We start from the raw sequence: 19861 nt of genomic DNA on the forward strand, positions 1-19861 counted from the left end.
GCTCACAGCCCACCTGGTGTTAAGTGGTAACTGGAGCCCATAGACATCCACAACGTAAATGCGCCACCCACCTTGAGATACAAGTTCTAAGGTCTCATTTATAGTAACGACGGCTGCCCCACCCTTCAAACCGAAACGCATTACTGCTTCACGGCAGAAATAGGCAGGGTGGTGGTACCCACCCGCGCGGACTCACAAGAGGTCCTACCACCAGTAATTACGCAAATTATAATTTTGCGGGTTTGATTTTTATTACACGATGTTATTCCTTCACCGTGGAAGTCAATCGTGAACATTTGTTGAGTACGTATTTCATTTGAAAAATTGGTACCCGCCTGCGGGATTCGAACACCGGTGCATCGCTTCAACACGAATGCACCGGACGTCTTATCCGTTAGGCCACGACGACCACAAAAGTTATTCATACGTGTATACCTATACGTATTCTTTAGAGTTTATTGATAGATATTTTTTCAGAGGTTGATGCTCAAAGAAGAATACATTTTAAGAAACATAAAAATTGTAGATTCGACCTTCTGCCTCTGATATCGGGTTTTGTGTTTAATATTATAAAAATCTTAAAAATAAAACGTAACGCCTACATTTATTATCTACAAATAAATATATCTGTACATTTTCAAGTGCATCATATGACTTCGATTATAAATGTTTACAATTAATTGCATGAAATATTCTTTTAATCTGCACAGACGCATCGTCGTATAGGCGTTTATACAGCTATAGTACAAACAATGATTATTAATATTTACATTTGTGTGAGTGTGCCGCTCACATTGACTGGATACATGCAATTTTTTTCATTTATATTACACAATAGTAATTACTAATATTTATGAAGTATCTCTTCTACCTTATTGATATAAGTAGTGATTAATTCGTTGGTGTATTGTTCTCTTCATAGCTACATTAAACTACCCTAAGCAAAGTTCGTGTGTCGTTGTCCAGACTATAGTTGATCAGTCGCGTCTACAAACACCTGGGACCTGGTCAGGGGTCGTTTAAAGCATTATTGTAACAGCGTCGTTGGCTCACTTGATCAAGTGTTGGTGAGCGATGGGAACCAGGCGGAGAGACCCGTTCGGGGAGGGAAGGCGGAGCGCAGGAGGGCCTCCTCGTGCGACGACAGCCTGAGTAAGACTGAGAGAGCACGAGTTAACTGTCTCGCTTCGAGTTCCCTTCCGGTTAGAAACCTTAGCACCACGTGCTTCAAGTACCTGTAATTCAAGATAAATAAAATGTATATTTGCGTTCGTCGTTCATACGTCGCCGGAATAAGCTAAAACTACAGATAGCACACGACTTATTTCGATAAACCGATTTGTATATTGACATTGACAGGGGCAGTACTGGGGGCGTGACCAATCAGCCGACAATTGGAGTAACACATTGTTTTACACTCACCTTCTGCTAATATCTTGTTCTTCGGCCGAAGTCAGATCGGATTTGCTACTTTGCAGTTCTCTTTGGAGTGTTTTCTTCATGTCAGATATTCGATTGTCTAAAGTCTTTATTTTCTGTATAAATACAAACACCGTGTTATTCACGGCTTGAATTAAGACATATATAAACTGTTAAAGCACGTAAACTTGCACAAGTTTAGACTTGAGCAAGTATGTCGTTACCTAAACTTGCACAAGTACCTATATCGTTACGTGTATGGCTACCATTCGAAGGCGCCGCGGTGTAGTACAAAGTTGCACTGGTGCAAATGGCCGATGCAAGTAAAACTTCTTTAGGCGCGTTGAGAGTAAGATTTAACTCGCGACAGATTCATTACAGCTAGGAAGAACACAGCACAGCACAGCATTCTCTATTACAAGAGAAATTTGATTGAAGAAAACCACAATACTACACATCGCAAAAGAAGTTTCACTTCTTTCACGTGCACCAAGTTGCACGCGCAACATTTGTTTTTTGTCAAATAGTTTTATCGCTGATCTTGATCAGCACGTCGGTCTAGAGATATTCAATACTCGAACGATGTCCATATTCGATTGCTGGTCAATGCCAAGTGCAGTATAAAGCAATTGAAATTTCCACCCTATGTCTGAAGATGGACAGCCGCTTTTAGGTTGTGATCTTTTGAGGCTTTGGTAATTACTTTAGCTAAGGGGGTACGTGAGCTCGTCTAAAAGAGACGATACAAACGAACGATATATGTATATCTGTAGGCTCTTCTTCGATATCGATTCTGAGAGCTGTCAATAAACGTGCCATTGATTATAACCTGTTGACGGTAATATTTTCACTGGATTTTCGTGAAATAAAACGGGCCTTTTAATTACAAAGATAAATACAATTTTTTACTGGTGGTAGGACCTCTTGTAAGTCCGCGCGGGTAGGTACCACCGCTTTGTCTATTTCTGCCGTAAAGCAGTAATGCGTTTCGGTTTGAAGGGTGGGGCAGTCGTTGTAACTATACTTGAGACCTTAGAACTTAAATCTCAAGGTGGGTGGCGCATTTACGTTGTACATGTCTATGGGCTTCAGTAACCACTTAACACTAGGTGGGCTGTGAGCTCGTCCACCCATCTAAGCAATAAAGAAAAAAGACAAATGAAGGAAAGTTATGCAATCCAGGCGCCTTAGTAAACGAAATTGATATAATTAATTCAGTGTGTCGCGTAGGGCACCGGTGATCTACACAGCACTAAAAGGGTTAAAAACATCGAATTATTAATGCTGATACAAAATAAAACGGACCTTTAATTACAAAGATAAATGTCGGGTGTTAAGCGAAATGTCGCTTAAACCATACAGCCTCTCAACCCTCGATATAATAACGCAGTGGTAGCAGCGCGTTAGCTGTACGCAACGGAGTACATACCTTATTTTTATCACAGATTTCAGTTTCTAATTCTTGTATAGTACTTTTTAGTGTAGCCTCGCTCTCTGTTAGTTCGTGTATCCTTTTGTTTAACGCTTCAATTTCTTTCTTACGTGTTTCTTCACTTTGTTTTATTAACATGCATTCCGCTTGGTTCTGAAAAAAAAAATCGCTTTTATTTCCTTTAACGATTATAACGGTTAACATAAACACTAACTAACCTCATTAATCGCTGCAATTCTAAAAAAGATAAAGCTACAGAAAATTTATTGCCGTGTACTATTTATTAACTATATATTAATTATTTCAAAAATACATACAATAAATAGGTTTACATATAATATGAAATCACTATATGATTTACATATCATTAAACTTAAATCTATACTAATATAAAAATCTACAGTGGTTTTTACGGATGTTCCGTTATAACTACTGAACCATGCATACGATTGATTGGTATCCATATAGAAAATACATGTACTAAATGGATAGGCTAATATTTATATGAGTGTTGGACTCCCTATACCAGTTGTGGGGGCGTTAATGATGAGAATCTTTGTCGGGGTGAGAAATAATAATGTTAATTTTAAATGCCCAGCGAAGCGGACGGGTACAGCTAGTACGTTTATAAAACCAAGAGTATGAAAATTTGTATGAAAAAGTGATATTGTTTACCTCTCGATGCTGAGATATAAGTCCCTCCAGCTCCGTGATCTTTGCTTTGAGGTCAGCGATCTCGGTCTCCTGGTACCTGACGTTGCACTGGCTCATCTCTATTGTCTGTGACATGTGAGCATTCCGTAGCAAGGCTTCGTCTTTCTCGCGTTTTTCTCTGTAGGTTTGAGATCAGACCATTTTATTATGCAATGGCATATATCTATCGAATACCTAATAAACAAAAGTCAGCCTCTGACGACTTTTAACACAGCCGACATTATGCAAATTGTGTCACGCCCAAAATGATGAATTCAATAGTGTACTGGTTTTTTTTTTATATTTATGTCAAATATTAATGTGTGTAGATTTTATTCAGGCTCGAGAACGGCTGGACCGATTTGGATAATTTTGATCTTGAATTATTTGTGGAAGTCCAGAGAAGGTTTAAAAGGTAGATAAATATGAAAATGCTTGGAATTAAATAAAAATAACAATTTTGTTTTTCCTTTGATGTGTCCCCCGTCGGACGGATTCCTTTTGTTTGTTTTAAGTTTATTTTATACAAAAGTTTAAGTCTTTTATTTATCGATTGAGGCACTATGAAGTCTGCCGGGTCAGCTAGTAAAAAATAAAAAGATCAAACGGATCCATTCGGTAGAAGATCTTTAGTTTGTAATAATAGTTTACAAGCGTGTTTAAGATTTTCAAACCGATAGACACAAGCCACTGAGTTTCACGCCGGATCTTCTCAGTGGGTCGCGATTCCGATCCGGGGTAGATTCAACCAAGCACTACTCTTGCTAGGGCTAGTGATCGCAGATTTTCTCAGATTGAGCGCACCAGCTCACCTACCCATCCGCGTATCTGGTATAGCAGCTGAAATAGCCCCTTATCCTACCAGCGAATAGGTAGGAAAAAAAAGCTATTTTCAGGAAAACGTCAAGAGTGGAGGTTACTTATTAACTTAAAATTATTTATTTATGTATAAGATATAAAAAATATCATTTGGTATAATTTTATGTTATTTCTTATATTTTTAGGTAAGGTTCTATCAAAGGTTTCATCGGAAAATATTCAATTGTCGGTAATAATAACACCTATCCATTTGAAAATTTGTTAACTAACTTATGTTTTATGTACATGTGTCGTTGAATTAGATTGATATAATTTATATGTTAGTGGAACAGTGAGAGTTGCGAATTTAAATATTTTAGACAATATCTCAAAATATATTTCAATTTATATTCACACACGTGTAATATATACGAACTTTCAATGGTATTAACACATTTAATTGAAGTAAGAATATAAATAACATCAACTTTCATTTGCACGCTGAATTTCGTTTTGTAACAATTACATAGAAATTATCCAATTATTGTGAATTTAATTGCTTTAATAATACATAGTATGTTAAGCGATTAACACTTTTCGCTTATTTGCTGCTTTTTAGCGTGCAACATTTGATATTAAAAATATGTGGGCTTTTGCGTGCATCCTCCTCCTCCTCCTTCAGTCGATCGCTCATTGCTGAGCATCGTGATGCGCCCGCCTGTGACCATTTTTTGTAATTTGTAGCCACTTATGTCGGTCTGTGGCACAGTGAAGTGCGTGGCTCAGTCTCATGTCCAGACACTCAGACATGCATAGACAGTTCTTAATTCATTTTATGTTTGCATTTACATATTTTTAAAGAACAAGAACAAACGCTATTACGTGACGTTAAATGATTACAAAACTACATTGTCACGCAGTTTAGCTTAAATCTTAGAAGGAAAATCTTCTAACGTAAATGCTTTTTTTTTTTTCTGGTGGTAGGTACCACCGCCCTGCCTATTTCTGCCGTGAAGTAGTAATGCGTTTCGGTTTGAAGGGTGAGGCAGCCGTTGTGCTATACTGAAACCTTAGAACTCATATCTTAAGATGGGTGGCGGCATTTAGGTTGGAGATCTATGGGCTCCGGCAACCACTTAACATTAGGTAGGCCGTGAGCTCGTCCAGCCATCTAAGCAATAAATAAAAGACATCGAGACACGAGTTAAAAATTTCAACTGTCTCGTATGACGGCTGGCCGTAACGAGAACACATGATTGTTTTGCGATAGAAATAGACATGGGTTTTTTTTTTTTTTTTAAGGAGTGATTACTGGTGAACATAAGGCCTTTCCAGTTTCACTAGGACAGGTGGACGAACAAATTCGCAGTCAGGAGGGGTGGGATTTGCTAACAGTTGCCCAAGCGCCTCTGAAGGAGACCTAACAACTCTCTGAGAAGAAACTCAGCGGGCCGATGCATGAGTTAGGTTGCACGTCGAACTCTTTGTCGAGTGGAACTCGACGGTACGAGTACGGTTACCGGGTCCCCGAGCTTGCTCCTAGTGTTAGAGCTGAAGGTGTCTAATGCAAAGGTTATTGGATCTGATGGATCCGTAAGCACGTGAGAATGGGGGTTATCAGCCGTCAGTAATTATGAAAATGTAACATGTATGAGGTCTGATTTTTCGTGATTTCATTAGACGTCAAGGTCTGCCCGAGGTGTATATTAAGTACATATACTATTGAACAAATTCCAATGTCGGATCCTGTCTTTTCGAAAACACGACGTAGTTCGACAGTCCGATTGACTATTGGTAAAGGATGCCTTGTTGTCAGATTAGTCGAAATTTAGACGATCGTGCACATAGTGGATTCTCCTTCTTCACCACATGTGACGTCATTTGAGGTATAAATAAACAATGTTACCATAGACCATGCACTAATATTCAACGGTAAGTCACACAGAACTTGGACTATGATTATTCTTAAATTTTATTTAGTTATTAAAAATATATCTACACATCATTATTATTATTAGACAAAAACAGATCGAATCATGATATAGGTTTAATTAAGATCCCTGGTAATATATTAATTTGCTTTGTAATTGGTATACGATCACCTATTAAGATATTACGTAGAAGTAGACATTATTTAAAAAATTACATTAAATATGGCATTAGTAGTAGGTATCATTAGAACTTTAAAGTACGTTCAATTTCATAATAAACAGCGTCTGTCTACATTATTGTCTTATTTTGGCACATATTACAACAAATAGGTGGTAGTACAGTTGTTTTGAGGGACTTGGCGAATGAAAAAGTGAGAGATTTTTTTAAAAGAATTCAAATCGTATCTAGATGATAATTACTCAACATAATAAGGTTTTTTTTTTACGAAAACGCATTTAATCATTTTACCAATAATAACACTCATGAAACGACCACAGCAGCAGTTCCTGCCTCCATTTTCGACGCGATCCAAACACTAACCCATTAAATGCAAATTACGGAGCAGAACTACATGTAATAATAATAATATACATATAACAACATAGAACATTAACAAAAAGGCGGGAATTGACTGATGACACTTACTTCTCGAACTTTCTCTGCATATCCACGTAATCGTGCTGCATCTGGTTCACGACGGAGTTCAGGTGGTTGACTTCTGCTTTCTGCTCGTCGTACAGCCTGTTAGATTTATCCACCTTCTCTTGCAGTATCTTCACTAATATACGCTCATTCTCAAGGGACTCGTGCATCTGCCGGTTTTCCTCGTTCAATTCTTCTATCCGATTTTCCAACTCCATTGTCTTCTCCTAAAATAGTATTAATTATATTATTTTCAACGAATGTTATTTGTTACGTAGTCACCAACATGTAGACGGGTTCCTATATGCGCCGCGTAGTTACCAGAACTTTACGTACATCATGGTAATTGAGACGAGACTGCGTGAAATTTCTGCGGCAAAGCAATCGCGGCGCGTAAGGAAATGAAGGACGGGTTATAACAGTAATCCCGCCTGTTGTCCACATTGAACTTCACTCCAACCTCTCGAGATGGGCAGGAGCATTTGCGAAGTGGCTTCTATGGGCTTTGTTAACTAATAACTGAAGATGGGCCACGAGTGCGCTTTCCCATCTACACCAGTAATAAAATACTTCTCAAATAAAAGTAAATTCATCAGCTGACGACCGCTTAGGTATATTTTTTATTCATGCAATTGAAATGCAGTGTTCGTGTAATCAGTTATGTTTATTTATTAGCTTATGTCACATACGAATATGCGGTATAAACGCAACTGACCCGCTTAATACAATGTAAATACAGGGTGTAAAGAAATATATGTCAGCGGAAAATAATAATAATTTTAACTTGGAACCCAATGCTAACTATCTTTGTATTTGAGATACGTCTAATCGAACAACTGTATTATCCGTATCATCATCATCGAACGGTAGGCGCTATCTCAGTCACATATTAATTATTCAGTTTCAAACAAACATTCACTGAAGCGATATAAAGTTTCAAACTTGAGTTTACGTATTAAACAAACGTGCTCAACGCCAAAACTAAATAGAATCTACTACTTTCTAGTATTGTCACAAGTAACTTAAAACACGAATAAATAAAAAATTGTAACATACCATGTTTTTATTTAAATAAATAAAAAAACAAATCACTGTCAAGATACCACAGATTAATGGCAAGAAGCTAAAGTAAATACGGTAAATATTGCACAAAGAGCACGGACAACTGTATCGGCGGCCGGCGATACATTCACCAGCATTCACCAATGTGACAGGCCAGGACTAGTTTCACTCGATTACAACATTTCCTTAAAACGCATTACCTTCGCGACTTGCAAATTTGGCGCGTTAATAACATTTGTCTGTTGGAAAGCATTTTTGTTTATAGCAAATTTTTTTAATAATTGAATTACTAAAATCTGTTTTAATGAGATTATTTGTTAACCGTAACCTTATTGTCACTAAACTCTTTGTTAGAATAATTTAGTTTTGATAGCAGGGACGAGTTCAAACATTCATCTATGGCATTTAATTAAATCTTTACATATGGAAATATGTAATTTTAAACGAACACGTTTTAAATTTAATATTAAAACACCACTCACCGAAAATCAACGAGAGATTATGGATTTCCATGCGTTAGCACTCATGCAAAGCCGATCCAAACTAAAATCTGTTAGGTGGTTAATAAAGCCAATTTTACCAAAATATGCGGGGAAAAGGAAACGTAAAAAAACTCGAAAACAACATTTTTTAAATTTATTCGAAAAGTGTTTAAAACATAGAGAACAATAAAACAGAACGTGAACTAGAAATGTTACAAACCTTTTTTTTTAAATTATTTATAATATAATTTTTATTTGATAGAATAAATACCGTATGCTCAGTTTTATCACAGTGCGAACGAAACAAAAATGTCACCTGTATTAACAAGCGTGTTGAGGCTTTGTTTAGTCATCGTACAATGTCACGTGAAAGACTATTTATCAATCGCCCGTGCACGATAATAAAACAAAAAGATAAGATGTAAGTAAAGTGCGGAGAAGCGTAGCGCGAAAACGCGGTCTTGTACGCATTTTTTAAACAGATCTTAGAAGTCGATTTTCGAGTACCTTCTTCTACATAATTGACTCGACTAGATGTTTAGTGACCGATTAGTCGATTTCTTTGTTAATATTTGGTATTCGCAGGTTGAGCATACTAGCTCACATCTCTTTTAGTAGTAGGCAGCGGCTTGACATTGCTGCTGTCCATGAGCGACGGTAACCACTCCCCATCAGGTGGGCCGTATGCTCGTCTGCTTACAAACTCAATAAAAATATCTTTAAGTGTATATTTCCGGCTCAAACTTGAGGCCCTTTTGGGTATTTAATAATATTAAGTGATCCGCATTACAGATTAAGCCATAGAGGTTGCTTGATATTTAACCTGCAAGCTCGCGAATTCGTTAGATCTGTCTTAACGAGTACTAATTATAAAGCTCTTTTATTTTAATTTATTAAAAATATTACTTAAGGTTGTCGGTTCGATTCCAGGATCGAGAAATAATTCATATAACTGGCAAATATGTTTTTTCATTTTCTGTGTATTTAATATTTATTATTATTATATGTTACTTATTTATAAATATTTTATATTATTATGATATTTATGAATATATTAAAAGGTGTATGTAATATGTGTGTGATTGGTCCCCATTTATTTATTTATATTAATCTATTATCGTATTTTATCTCTGATTTTATTGATACATAGAAAGTATTCTCAGATATGATAGCACAAATTACTACTTAGAGCTTTAAAAGTAAATTATCTATGTATAAATATTCATTTATCTAAAATTGTCCCGAATTATATTTACTAACGGCACACAGTTACTTGCCTAAGCATAAAGTGACCAATTCATAATATATAGTGGAATTTCACTATTGTTTAAATGTAAATATTTTTAAATGACAGTTAATTTGTTAAAGCTTAGTAAACAGACATTAAACAAAAAATAAAAATATATTTTTATATAAAACAATATTTTAACAAGATTATATAAGAATCAAAATTGCATTCAAACTAATAGCTAAATTAGGAACACTTACACTATCCGAACACAACACAAAGAAAAAAGTAAAGTCGTATGTCCACTATTGATTTAAGCTCTTGCTGGTGTGTGTTTAAAGTGCAAAATCAAAGCAAGCATTGAAACTAATTGCAAAATATGTGTTTTCAAAATAGCAAGTGGACATCCGCCTTACGGCATAACAATATATATTTACTGCTACAACAAAATACACCAACTACAGTACTAAATATTAAAGAGGAAATTTTTCATTTTTTAATGATTTTAAACGGGAAAAACGAGACTTTCTCAAACTATTTTAAAATCAGAAAAAGTTAATGTAAATTTCTACAATCTAGAATAATTATAATATTCTAATAATTAAACATTTGGCTGTATATCTTTAGTTTTTGTAACTCTGTCATGATTAGAATAATATTTCAGCCAAACATTTAACATGTCGACGCTTGAAAGGCAAACATGACTAAGCGACAATGCGTGAACTTTACAGTAGAGCAATTTAAAGTTGAAATATTTGGAAAAAAAAATATTTTAACGAATCTAACTGTAGGATTGAAATTATTTTAATAGACCTAGATATAGTTTTTTTTTGCCCATCGAATATACTTAAAGGCTATTGCCTATCATTTGTGTATATAGCAGTTATTGTCGCTTATATATATTGTCCATAATTTGATAAACAGGTAAAATTATCTGAATTTTATATAAAAGTTTTCTCGTCACAAGTAAACTTATCTAAGCCAGCATTGAAAGATTTGGAGTAACGTGTAAAACAATATGAGCTATCGTTGAAAGATTTTCAGTAACATGTAAAGTTAGACAAATTCGCACAGCTTACAGTTTCGTTTTGGGTATATTGGACTAAAGTGATCCCATAGTTCACAACAAATCGAGTAAATGTATCTAAATACTATTCCACTTTTTTATGCATGTAGAAAGTGTAAAGAATTGAACTAAAATGTAATAAATTACTTTGATAAATCATGCAAAAGAGCGAAACCAAAAGAGCGAGACATTTATGAATAAACATTTATTGTAAGAGACAATAGGGATATATTTTTTTGTAACAAAATCACGCTATTACTATTATATTATATACAATATTAAATAAATAAACCATAACAGATTGTAGTGTATTCCAATATAATACCAAAATCTAGTTATTGCCTCATCAGTCTTAAAAACAATAGAGAATTATTAAAACTCATAAAAGCTCTAGTTTTCAGAGTAAATCAACAACAAAAACAATAATAAATTGTATTCTGTTATTAAACATAACCAAACTTAACAACACTATTGTAATTTAATCACTCTCCAAAGGCATACGATAGATATGCGACATGAGATCTTGTTATTTTTTGTTAATCGATCACAATCTTCAATATCGTACAATGTCGTGCACGTGGAATGCTCAGAAACTCTTGTTTAAGACAATTAGGAATGACTTTGTCAGTGCAAAGTTTGAGCAAATCATCATATTTGGCTTTTGAGATGGGTAACTGAGACCTATAACAAGATGTCAGTGATAACTTGATTTTAGGCTGAACTTCGACATCAAAAGATGATGCAGAAGCATTCATAGATGTTTTGTATTTAACGCTTTGCTTGTATTTTTGGAAAGTCATAACACGGATCTTGCCTTTGAAGTACTTATCACTAATACTATCCCATTTATAAAAATCTTCATAGCTCAGTCTTTCCACCTGAAAAGGCGATGAATCTTGCCTAGCTGTTGAAAATACTGTAAACCATTGTGATGATGCGTAAACAGTGGTATTTTTTGATCCATTCTCTACAATAGCATGGTATCGACATGTAAGTGTGTTCCGTCAATAGATAGTTTATTTGAATAATATCGATATATTTGCACTCCTGTAATGATGAATGCAACATTGCTAATACCGTATGGTTCCGGTTTTGGCCTGGACAACAGTCGCAATAGAGAAGTAATCGCGTAACGTTTCTGGACTGAATATATTTATGTAAAATAGTTGCAATCTCATTGGCACCACGCTTGCCATTACTTTCATCCCAGTAGTAACAAAAAACATCCCAGTAGTAACTTTCATAAACACAAAAATTACATACGGCTAGTTTCCTACTACGAGCATAATACAAAAACATAGATTGTGCAAAAGGCGTGTTGAGTACTTTTTCCGAAACTAGCATATGAGATGACGGATCATCTCGGTGTATATTTTTGTGGGCTCTAAAACGGGTATGGCTTTCTTCTTTTTCTATTTCATGTTATTACTTTTCACTTTAGTTTTTCAGGATTTTTCATTTTTTTCGTAGTGAAGACGCTTGACTTTTTTAGGTACATGAAATGCGATGTTGAAATTATCTTGGAATATTTTACGAAAAATTCTCTCGCTTACAATATGCATGCCCTGATCCATGTTGTGTTTTTTGTATAGTTTGTATAAGTTGTAGATATTTCTAATTTCTTCAGAAAAGTAAACTTTGCTCGAATCTTGACGATAGTAATGCGAAGGTACCGCTGGTATTTTTTTTATTTTTAGTGCTCAGATCAAGAGCTCACAGCCTAGCTGGTGTTAAGTAGTAACTGAATCCCATAGACATCTACAACGTAAATGCCACCACCCACCTTGAGATATGAGTTCTAAGTTTTCAGTATAGTTACAACGGCTGCCCCACCCTTCAAACCGAAACCCATTACTGCTTCACGGTAAAAATCACGGCAGGGTGATGGTACCTACCCGTGCAGACTCACAAGATGTATCAGCGTAACTTTAACTAGTAGGTGAACTCACGGGACTCAAACCTGACGATGTTGCTAACACTGGCCCTAGCAAGAGCAGTGCTTCGCAGAATCTACCACCGTATCGGAAACGCGACCCACTGAGAAAATCCGGCGAGAAACTCAGTGGGCTGTGTCTGTGGGTTAATTTACTCGCCGAACCCTTCGTCGCAAGCGACGGGTTCGACGAGAACGATGACCGAGGAAGTCAATCGTGAACATTTGTTAAGTACGTATTTCATTCCAAAAATTGGTACCCGCCTGCGGGATTCGAACACCATTGCATCCCTACATACGAATGCACCGGACGCCTTATCCTTTAGGCCACCACGACTTTGTAAGCTTTTGATAAATCTTTTTACGGAATCTATAGTCATTTCTTTGGTCTTATTTGGTGGTTCACATCTCCCTCATGGGAACAAAATGCAAAATAATGTGACAAACGACTTTACTAAGCGACGCCCAGCTTACGAATGTCACCTTTTACCAGCCCGCCAAAACGTGGTACGCGACTAGTTGCGCATACCCACGCGACGTATTTAAACTCGCGCAGTTCCTTAGCGATAAAAAATTATATTTTGTTTACGGGTAAACATAACTAAGCGCCAAAAGTAACCATTGAAATTAATCAAGTAAAATTATCTAGGCGACGTAGTTATTAGAAATGTTGTCATGTACAAATATTTACAGATGGAAAGGGGTATTATGTTAAACAAGTAAAACTATCTAAGATTCAATATTATTCCATTTTGTTTCAAGTTAAATTGTATAACTGTACCAATTACGACTACTTTGTATAGGTAAAATCTACTAAGTGGTTTGAAAGAAAAATTTCATAACAAGTAAAAATAAATAAATACAAACAAATGAAAATTTAAAAACATGATTAACTGACTAAGTAAATAATACCTAATTATTAAAATGTCCTAACTGCAGGATGTCTCTAAAATAACTTTTTTTTTGTCGTTTGGTAGGAAAAAACTCTGCATTTTTATGAAAATCACACCATATCTAAGCGACATAAAACACGTCACAGAGTGATGAAACCTATACTAAACGACGCAGAAAAATCAGACGATTCCAATGGTGTATATAACTCATTTTGCCTACTTTTGTCGCTTAGTCAGGATTGCCTTTCAAGCGTCGATGTAAAGATATCTAATGTCTTTCTATCAAATGCTATGGGTAGCAGCCAATAATAATTGCGTTTGCGATTTTTCAATTAGGTTTATTCAAAGATTGCAAAACGATTGAAAGCCATTTCAATAAATTCTCCTTAGTACTAATCATATTTCACAATAGGGAACCAGACAGTTGAATCATTTTAAAAAATACTACGAAACTCGGCTGAACCCCACGAGTGACGTCATAAGGGTTCAAAATAAACGACATGCGGCGCATAATTTACGCAACAACAACAAACAAATATTTATGGGATTTTATTAATTGATTTAAAACAAAAATTTATCATTATTAAAAAAAAATTAATAATTAATTTGGAAGAAATAATTTAACTTTTACATCCGGTGATCTACGACGATCTACAGCTTTGCTAGTTTTATATAGAATCAAACAACATTATATTTTGTGTACCCGTCAAATAGAGTTGATGACGAATTTTACAAAATATCGGAACTTATATGTATGAATTTTACATAGCCACTGAAAATATTTTAATATATTTTTGTTGTGTGACAACATTTTTTTTTAACTTCTCGCTAAAATTCTTGCAGTCGTGGTTTGTCGCAATGAAGGATTCTACAAAAATTATTAAGGTATGTCTGCATCTAAGTTTCGAAAGCTTATCAACGTCCCCATTGTGAAATTGCCTTTACAATTTGGCTAAACTATATGCTGTAGAGGCTTGAACTCACGCCCACGTGCGCCGCAGAGTTCCGCAGAGATTTCACTTCCATCGCCAACGAATGCACTTCGCCGTTCAAACGCACCACCTGAGAGTCGATTCTTATAAGGAAACTAAGCACGAAAAATTAGCTAAAGCATTTTGAAATTTTAACAAGCGGAGTACACAGTGTCCAATGTTTAGTTCATTAAATCGTCACAAGATGGCGGACAACATACATAGATTATATTTTGTGAGGATCCATGCATAGTTAGTTATTTAGTTCAATTGAATTAATTATACAGGATAGAGCAATAAAATATTAAATTATAAGGGTAAATAATATGTAAAATTTCGAATACAATACTTAGAATGTAGGCACAACGTTTTCCGAGAATCATAGGTTGACTGACGGCATTACGTATTGTATCACGATTTATTTCGTCTGAAAGTAAAAGTGTCGTTAAAGCATGTACATCGACTAAAGTGGTATTCGGTTACCTTCGCCTCGCTATTGGCTAAATTCTGCCTACATTTTTCTAAATCAGCGGCGACACTGGAAAGTTTCTCTTGCAACTCTTTTTTCTCTATCTCAACCCTTCTTCTCTCGGATCCTTCTTCGCCGGCTTGTCGCGACAGTCGCGCCACCTGTTTGGTAACTTCTTATGACTTTCAATAACAAACGTCATACAATAGTTATCGAAAACGATCGCCGTCAACTATTTCGCACATCGATTAACTTACTTGAAATATTTACATTTTTTTATTAAATTAGATGTCATAACCCATGCGTATTATATTTGCATTTTAACTCATACACACACAAAAAAAACATATAGGATGAGTAAAGGTATTGTGTGTGAATTTGGGTATTAAATAGGTTAATTAGGTAAGTTAGGGATGTTACCTGAGTCTCCAAAGAAGCTATTTGTCCGCTCCACGATGTCTTGACATCGGCGAGCGCCATTTTAGTTTCCTGCAGTTGTCGCTTTAGTACCGCACGCTCGCGACACACGCGGTCGTACTCGGCGCACGCGGTCGGCGTCACTTCACGTTTATCTGACAAGTTAAACCCACGCTGAGGAGACCAGACTCACTTGGTCATGTCGCATTTATTTACTGTCAACTTATTTGTCGAACGTGACATAAATCTCTTCAAATACGCGAAAACAAGACAATTAAGCCTGCTGTTTATTTATAATTTTTTTTTTCATTATTAATAAATATTTAAGTTAAGGCTTGGATTTTATCTTAGGTTATGGATACCGGAAATATATAAAAATAAAGATATTGAGAGTACTGTCTTTTCTTGAAAGCATTTGAAACAGAATGGACATAATAATATGTAATTGCAAGTTATTATTAAAATTATTATTAAATAAGTGACAGTATTTAATTAATATACTAAAATTAATGTAGCATGTGTAAAAATAAATGATGGTTAATTCGAGGTACAAATCGAAACTGGGTCCTGAACCATAAGTAGATCGAAAAAACGTGGGATGAATGACCCAAAGAACTTGGGTTCCTCCTCAACTCATCGTGTAGTCACTGACCATCGTCGTCCATGTGGTGATGCTTGTGGTCAGGCGGCAGCGCGGCTTGCACCAGCGCCAGTTGGTCGGCGAGGTCGCGCATGCGTGCCTCGCTCTCGCCCCGCACTGCGAGCAGGTCCGCTCGTTCGCGGGCCCACTCGCGACGGGACTGCTCTAACTCTTCCTATACCGATATTCGTATATAAGATTGGGGAAAAAGTTTCAACGCATTTTTTAAGAAAATTTACAACATTTTTTAATATAGTTTATTTAATTCTGGTGGAAATCTGAAGGTGCAAGGTCAGGACTATACGGCGGATGCATTAACACCTCCCAGCCAAGCTCTTAATTTTTGCTGAGTGACTAAAGATGTGTGAGGTCTAGCGTCATCATCATGAAAAACCACACCCCTTCTGTTGATTAATTCTTGCCGCTTTCTCTCAACTTCTTGCTTTAATCTCATCAGTTGTTCACAGTAGAGTTCAGAATCGATGGACCTGCCTGGTGGTAACAGCTCATAATGAACAATGCCCTTATTATAATTTAAGCAGATAAATAGATTTAAATTACCATCGTGTATTTTCAAGATTTCGTGAATAATGACGTCATTATTCAATGTAATATTATTTAACAAATTAAAAAACGACTGCAAGGGTTTCAGTTTAGTTGATCAGCTGCCGTTCTAAAGTCTCTTTATCACGCAAAAGAAATTAAACAGCTAACGCGCAAATTGATGGTGGCAAGGAGAATGTTGTAACCACATGGATGGCAGGTAGCTCCGCCTCACCTTACCTAATTGTTATATAATACATTCAAATTTATATGGTGTAGTGACATTAAGTAATAATACAAATTACTAATAACCTATAGCTGTAAACAATATTATTACTAAAATATACTGATAATAATACTTACCATCAGCTCATCGAGCCTGTCTTGGGCTCTTTCAGCAGCTGCTAGTTGTGTCCGCAGTTCGCACACATGTTTTTCAGCTAAATCGCGTTCGTTTGCGGCCCTTACAGCTTCGGCTTGGGCCGCACGAGCTACAGCTTGAGCTGCTGCTGCTTCTTCACCTATTGAAATACATGTTCGTAACTATTATGGTGAATCGCAAAACTTTGTTTTCATGATTACTTGCTTGAAACTATTGCTGTAAAACAATACACCATAAATGTTTTTTTTTATAATCTCCTAACTACAACTTGCTCTACAAAAAATAGAATTTATCATAACACAATGCTTATTACAAGGTTACTTACCTTGAACTGTTGCTAGAGACAGCTTCAATTCTTCAATTTTTTGTTCCCAATAAGTATCCCTTTCTCTTAATTTATTTTCTAGCTGTACAGAATACTGTTGCTGTAATGCTGCTTGGTCTATCTGGCCCCCAGTACGTTCCGACAAGTATGTTTCCATTTGTGGAGAGATGGACTGAATACATAAAATTAATAATTTAAACAATATTATTTTTACACTGTCAGAGAATTCAACATATATTTTAAGGTAGTCAACATCTAAATAGCTTTTAAATAAAATTTAACTTAATTAAATTTTTCTACTTACTTAATTTAATTTTTTTACTTCATTTAATTTGAAAAATTGTAGCAACATTGGAAAAAAATTTAAATATTATCAGGATGTATGGTTTTTGGGAAACATTTCCTAATCGAAAATGGTTGTAGCATACAGCTGTTGAAGTAATTCATGTTTTTTTTTTTATTTATGATAGTCTTAAATGTCTGATTTATATTTATAGAGCCCTGAAACATGTTTTCTATTATTTATATATTGTAACTATACACAAAAACTTTAAACTTACATCAGCCGGTGAGTCTCCAAGACCACCAGAGCTCGAGGGGCTAGTTGCTGACTAAAAATTAAACAAGTTGTTAATAGTGGGATTTTGTCAAAAATGAGAAATTATGATTTCAATACACGAGTTGAAGTTTCGTGGGATTCAAGACACATGTTTAAAAATTTCTTTTTATTTTTGTCACCATCACAAGGATGACTTTTTTGTAAAAGGCTACAAAATATGCAATTTTAAAGACTAGAGTTGAACTTACTACCACTAATGACCTTCATCAACCAGTGAGGCAGCTGATAATGGATCTCCATCATCTGATAAAACTAATTATACACTTATTCTAGTGTCATTAAAATTTAAAATACTAATGCAATGTATGAAAACCAGCTACTCAAATGTGATCACCAACAGTTCAGATATGTGTTAAGTTAATTCTCAGCTAACATTTGAGTAGGATGAGCTCACTCAGCTCAGTGAGGTGACTTAAATATTGTACTACAACTAGCTTTTAATGCCTGAATGAAGAGGTGAAAGCGACCTTCGAGTATGGCCAACAGGTCTGCAGATGAAAATCTATAAAACTTAGATGTCTTAATTATATGTCAGGCACACATTTCGTTTTATTTATTATTATTATTTAAAACTTAATGCGATTTAAGCAATAGTGCATTACACATCTTACCGAATCATCTCTGAGTGATATTCTTCCTAAAAAGCCACCACTTCTCCAACTACTGGTCAATTTACTGATGTCACTTCCTGTTTCCTCTTTTATTTTACTTTTTAAACTCGCAAACATTATAACTTGCGAAATGTCTAACTGTAAACGAACAAAAAGGTAATAACTTACTGGTAAAATGGTAATTTCTGTAGTTAAGTTCGATAACTTACCAAGTACTATACTTTTGACTACCTAACTGATAAAATTACGACACGTCAATCTGGTTAACGTCCGATCTCGAAGCGTGGTACATATTAAGCTTCAGAACGAATTGTGAATAAGATAAAATTTATATTCTAATTTTCATGAAATTTTTTGTTAGCCAGGTAGCTTTTTCACAAAACATTGCAATGAAATTGACATTTGTTGACAATTGGCAGTCGACTGAGTTTGTGAGTGATTTACGACCTGGTAACTAAGACCTTAAGTCATGTCTTATTTTAATTTATATTTTTATTTTAATGAAAAATTATAATATGGAGTGAAATGAAATGAAAATGATTAATTTGAGACATTAATCAACTGGGATGAAATCAAATGAAATGAGATGATATGGGTTGAAATATAATCTTAGTAAAATGGTGGTCATTTACTAAGATTGGACTTTTTGGCGGGAACGCGAGGAGTGAAGTTGTGTTATTTGTTTTATTTTGTCTAGTTAGTGTTACTTCAGATTTAAATGTGTAATAACTGTGGTTTATTAACTGTTTAGTATCTGTGAACGTGCACAAATGTGGGAAAATGAAACAAAGCCACTGAACGTAACATCTCGGGATCTTCCAAAAAGTTCACTGAAAAAGTTTCAGTAAATGACCACCATTTTACTGCGATTATACTTCATTCCATATCATCTCATCTCATGTCATTTCATTTCGTTTTCATTTCACTTCATGCCATGTTTCATAATAATCAACTTCATTTCATTTCATAATATCATTTTCATAGAAAAAATTTACGTAATTAAAATTAAAATAAGACTTGACCTAAAGGTCTTAGTTACCAGGTCAAAATATCCATTAAAAAAAACACTAAGATTTTTTCAGTGGACTTTTTGGAGGATCCTGAGAAGTTGCGTCCAGCGGCTTTGTTTCATTTTCCCACATTTGTGCACTTTCACAGATATTAAACAGTTAATAAACCACCGTTATTACACATTTAAACCTGAAGAAACACTAAATAGACAAAATAAAACAAATTACACAACTTCACTCTATCTATTATCTATCTCTTAGGTTAATGGCCTCGCGTTCCCGCCAAAAAGTCCG

General features: G+C 35.3%; 1 protein-coding gene across 3 annotated transcripts; it reads right to left on the reverse strand.

Annotated features, from left to right (window-relative positions):
- Positions 1-578: 578 nt before the first annotated feature.
- On the reverse strand, positions 579-18982 carry Golgin97 (Golgin 97). 3 transcript variants are annotated; one of them, XM_028177590.2, is made up of 14 exons: positions 18767-18982; positions 18558-18695; positions 17888-17938; positions 17328-17499; positions 16984-17141; positions 16090-16252; positions 15441-15592; positions 15035-15181; positions 14565-14642; positions 6920-7143; positions 3527-3683; positions 2849-3004; positions 1423-1535; positions 579-1235 (listed from the first exon to the last, which is right to left on the reverse strand). In XM_028177590.2, the coding sequence occupies exons 2-14, from the start codon at positions 18672-18674 to the stop codon at positions 1058-1060; spliced, it is 1866 nt and encodes a 621-aa protein (XP_028033391.2). In that variant the 5' UTR covers positions 18675-18695; positions 18767-18982; the 3' UTR covers positions 579-1057. The 3 variants fall into 3 exon arrangements, with proteins under 3 accessions (XP_028033391.2, XP_028033393.2, XP_028033395.2); XM_028177592.2 differs by lacking the exon at positions 14565-14642; XM_028177594.2 differs by lacking the exons at positions 14565-14642; positions 15035-15181.
- Between the last annotated feature and the right edge of the window lie 879 nt (positions 18983-19861).

Source organism: Bombyx mandarina, chromosome 04 (assembly GCF_030267445.1).
Source record: "Bombyx mandarina strain Sakado chromosome 04, ASM3026744v2".
NCBI lineage: Eukaryota > Metazoa > Arthropoda > Insecta > Lepidoptera > Bombycidae > Bombyx > Bombyx mandarina.

What these genes read in the sequence shown, in the direction of transcription:
- Golgin97 (XM_028177590.2), bottom strand. Translation starts at nt 18,674, where the DNA reads ATGTTTGCGAGTTTAAAAAGTAAAATAAAAGAGGAAACAGGAAGTGAC. An exon ending in TAGCTTCTTTGGAGACTCAG is followed by an intron (nt 15,182 to 15,440) that starts GTAACATCCCTA and finishes GTTACCAAACAG; the next exon opens with GTGGCGCGACTGTCGCGACA. An exon ending in TTATATCTCAGCATCGAGAG is followed by an intron (nt 3,005 to 3,526) that starts GTAAACAATATC and finishes TTTTTTTTTCAG; the next exon opens with AACCAAGCGGAATGCATGTT.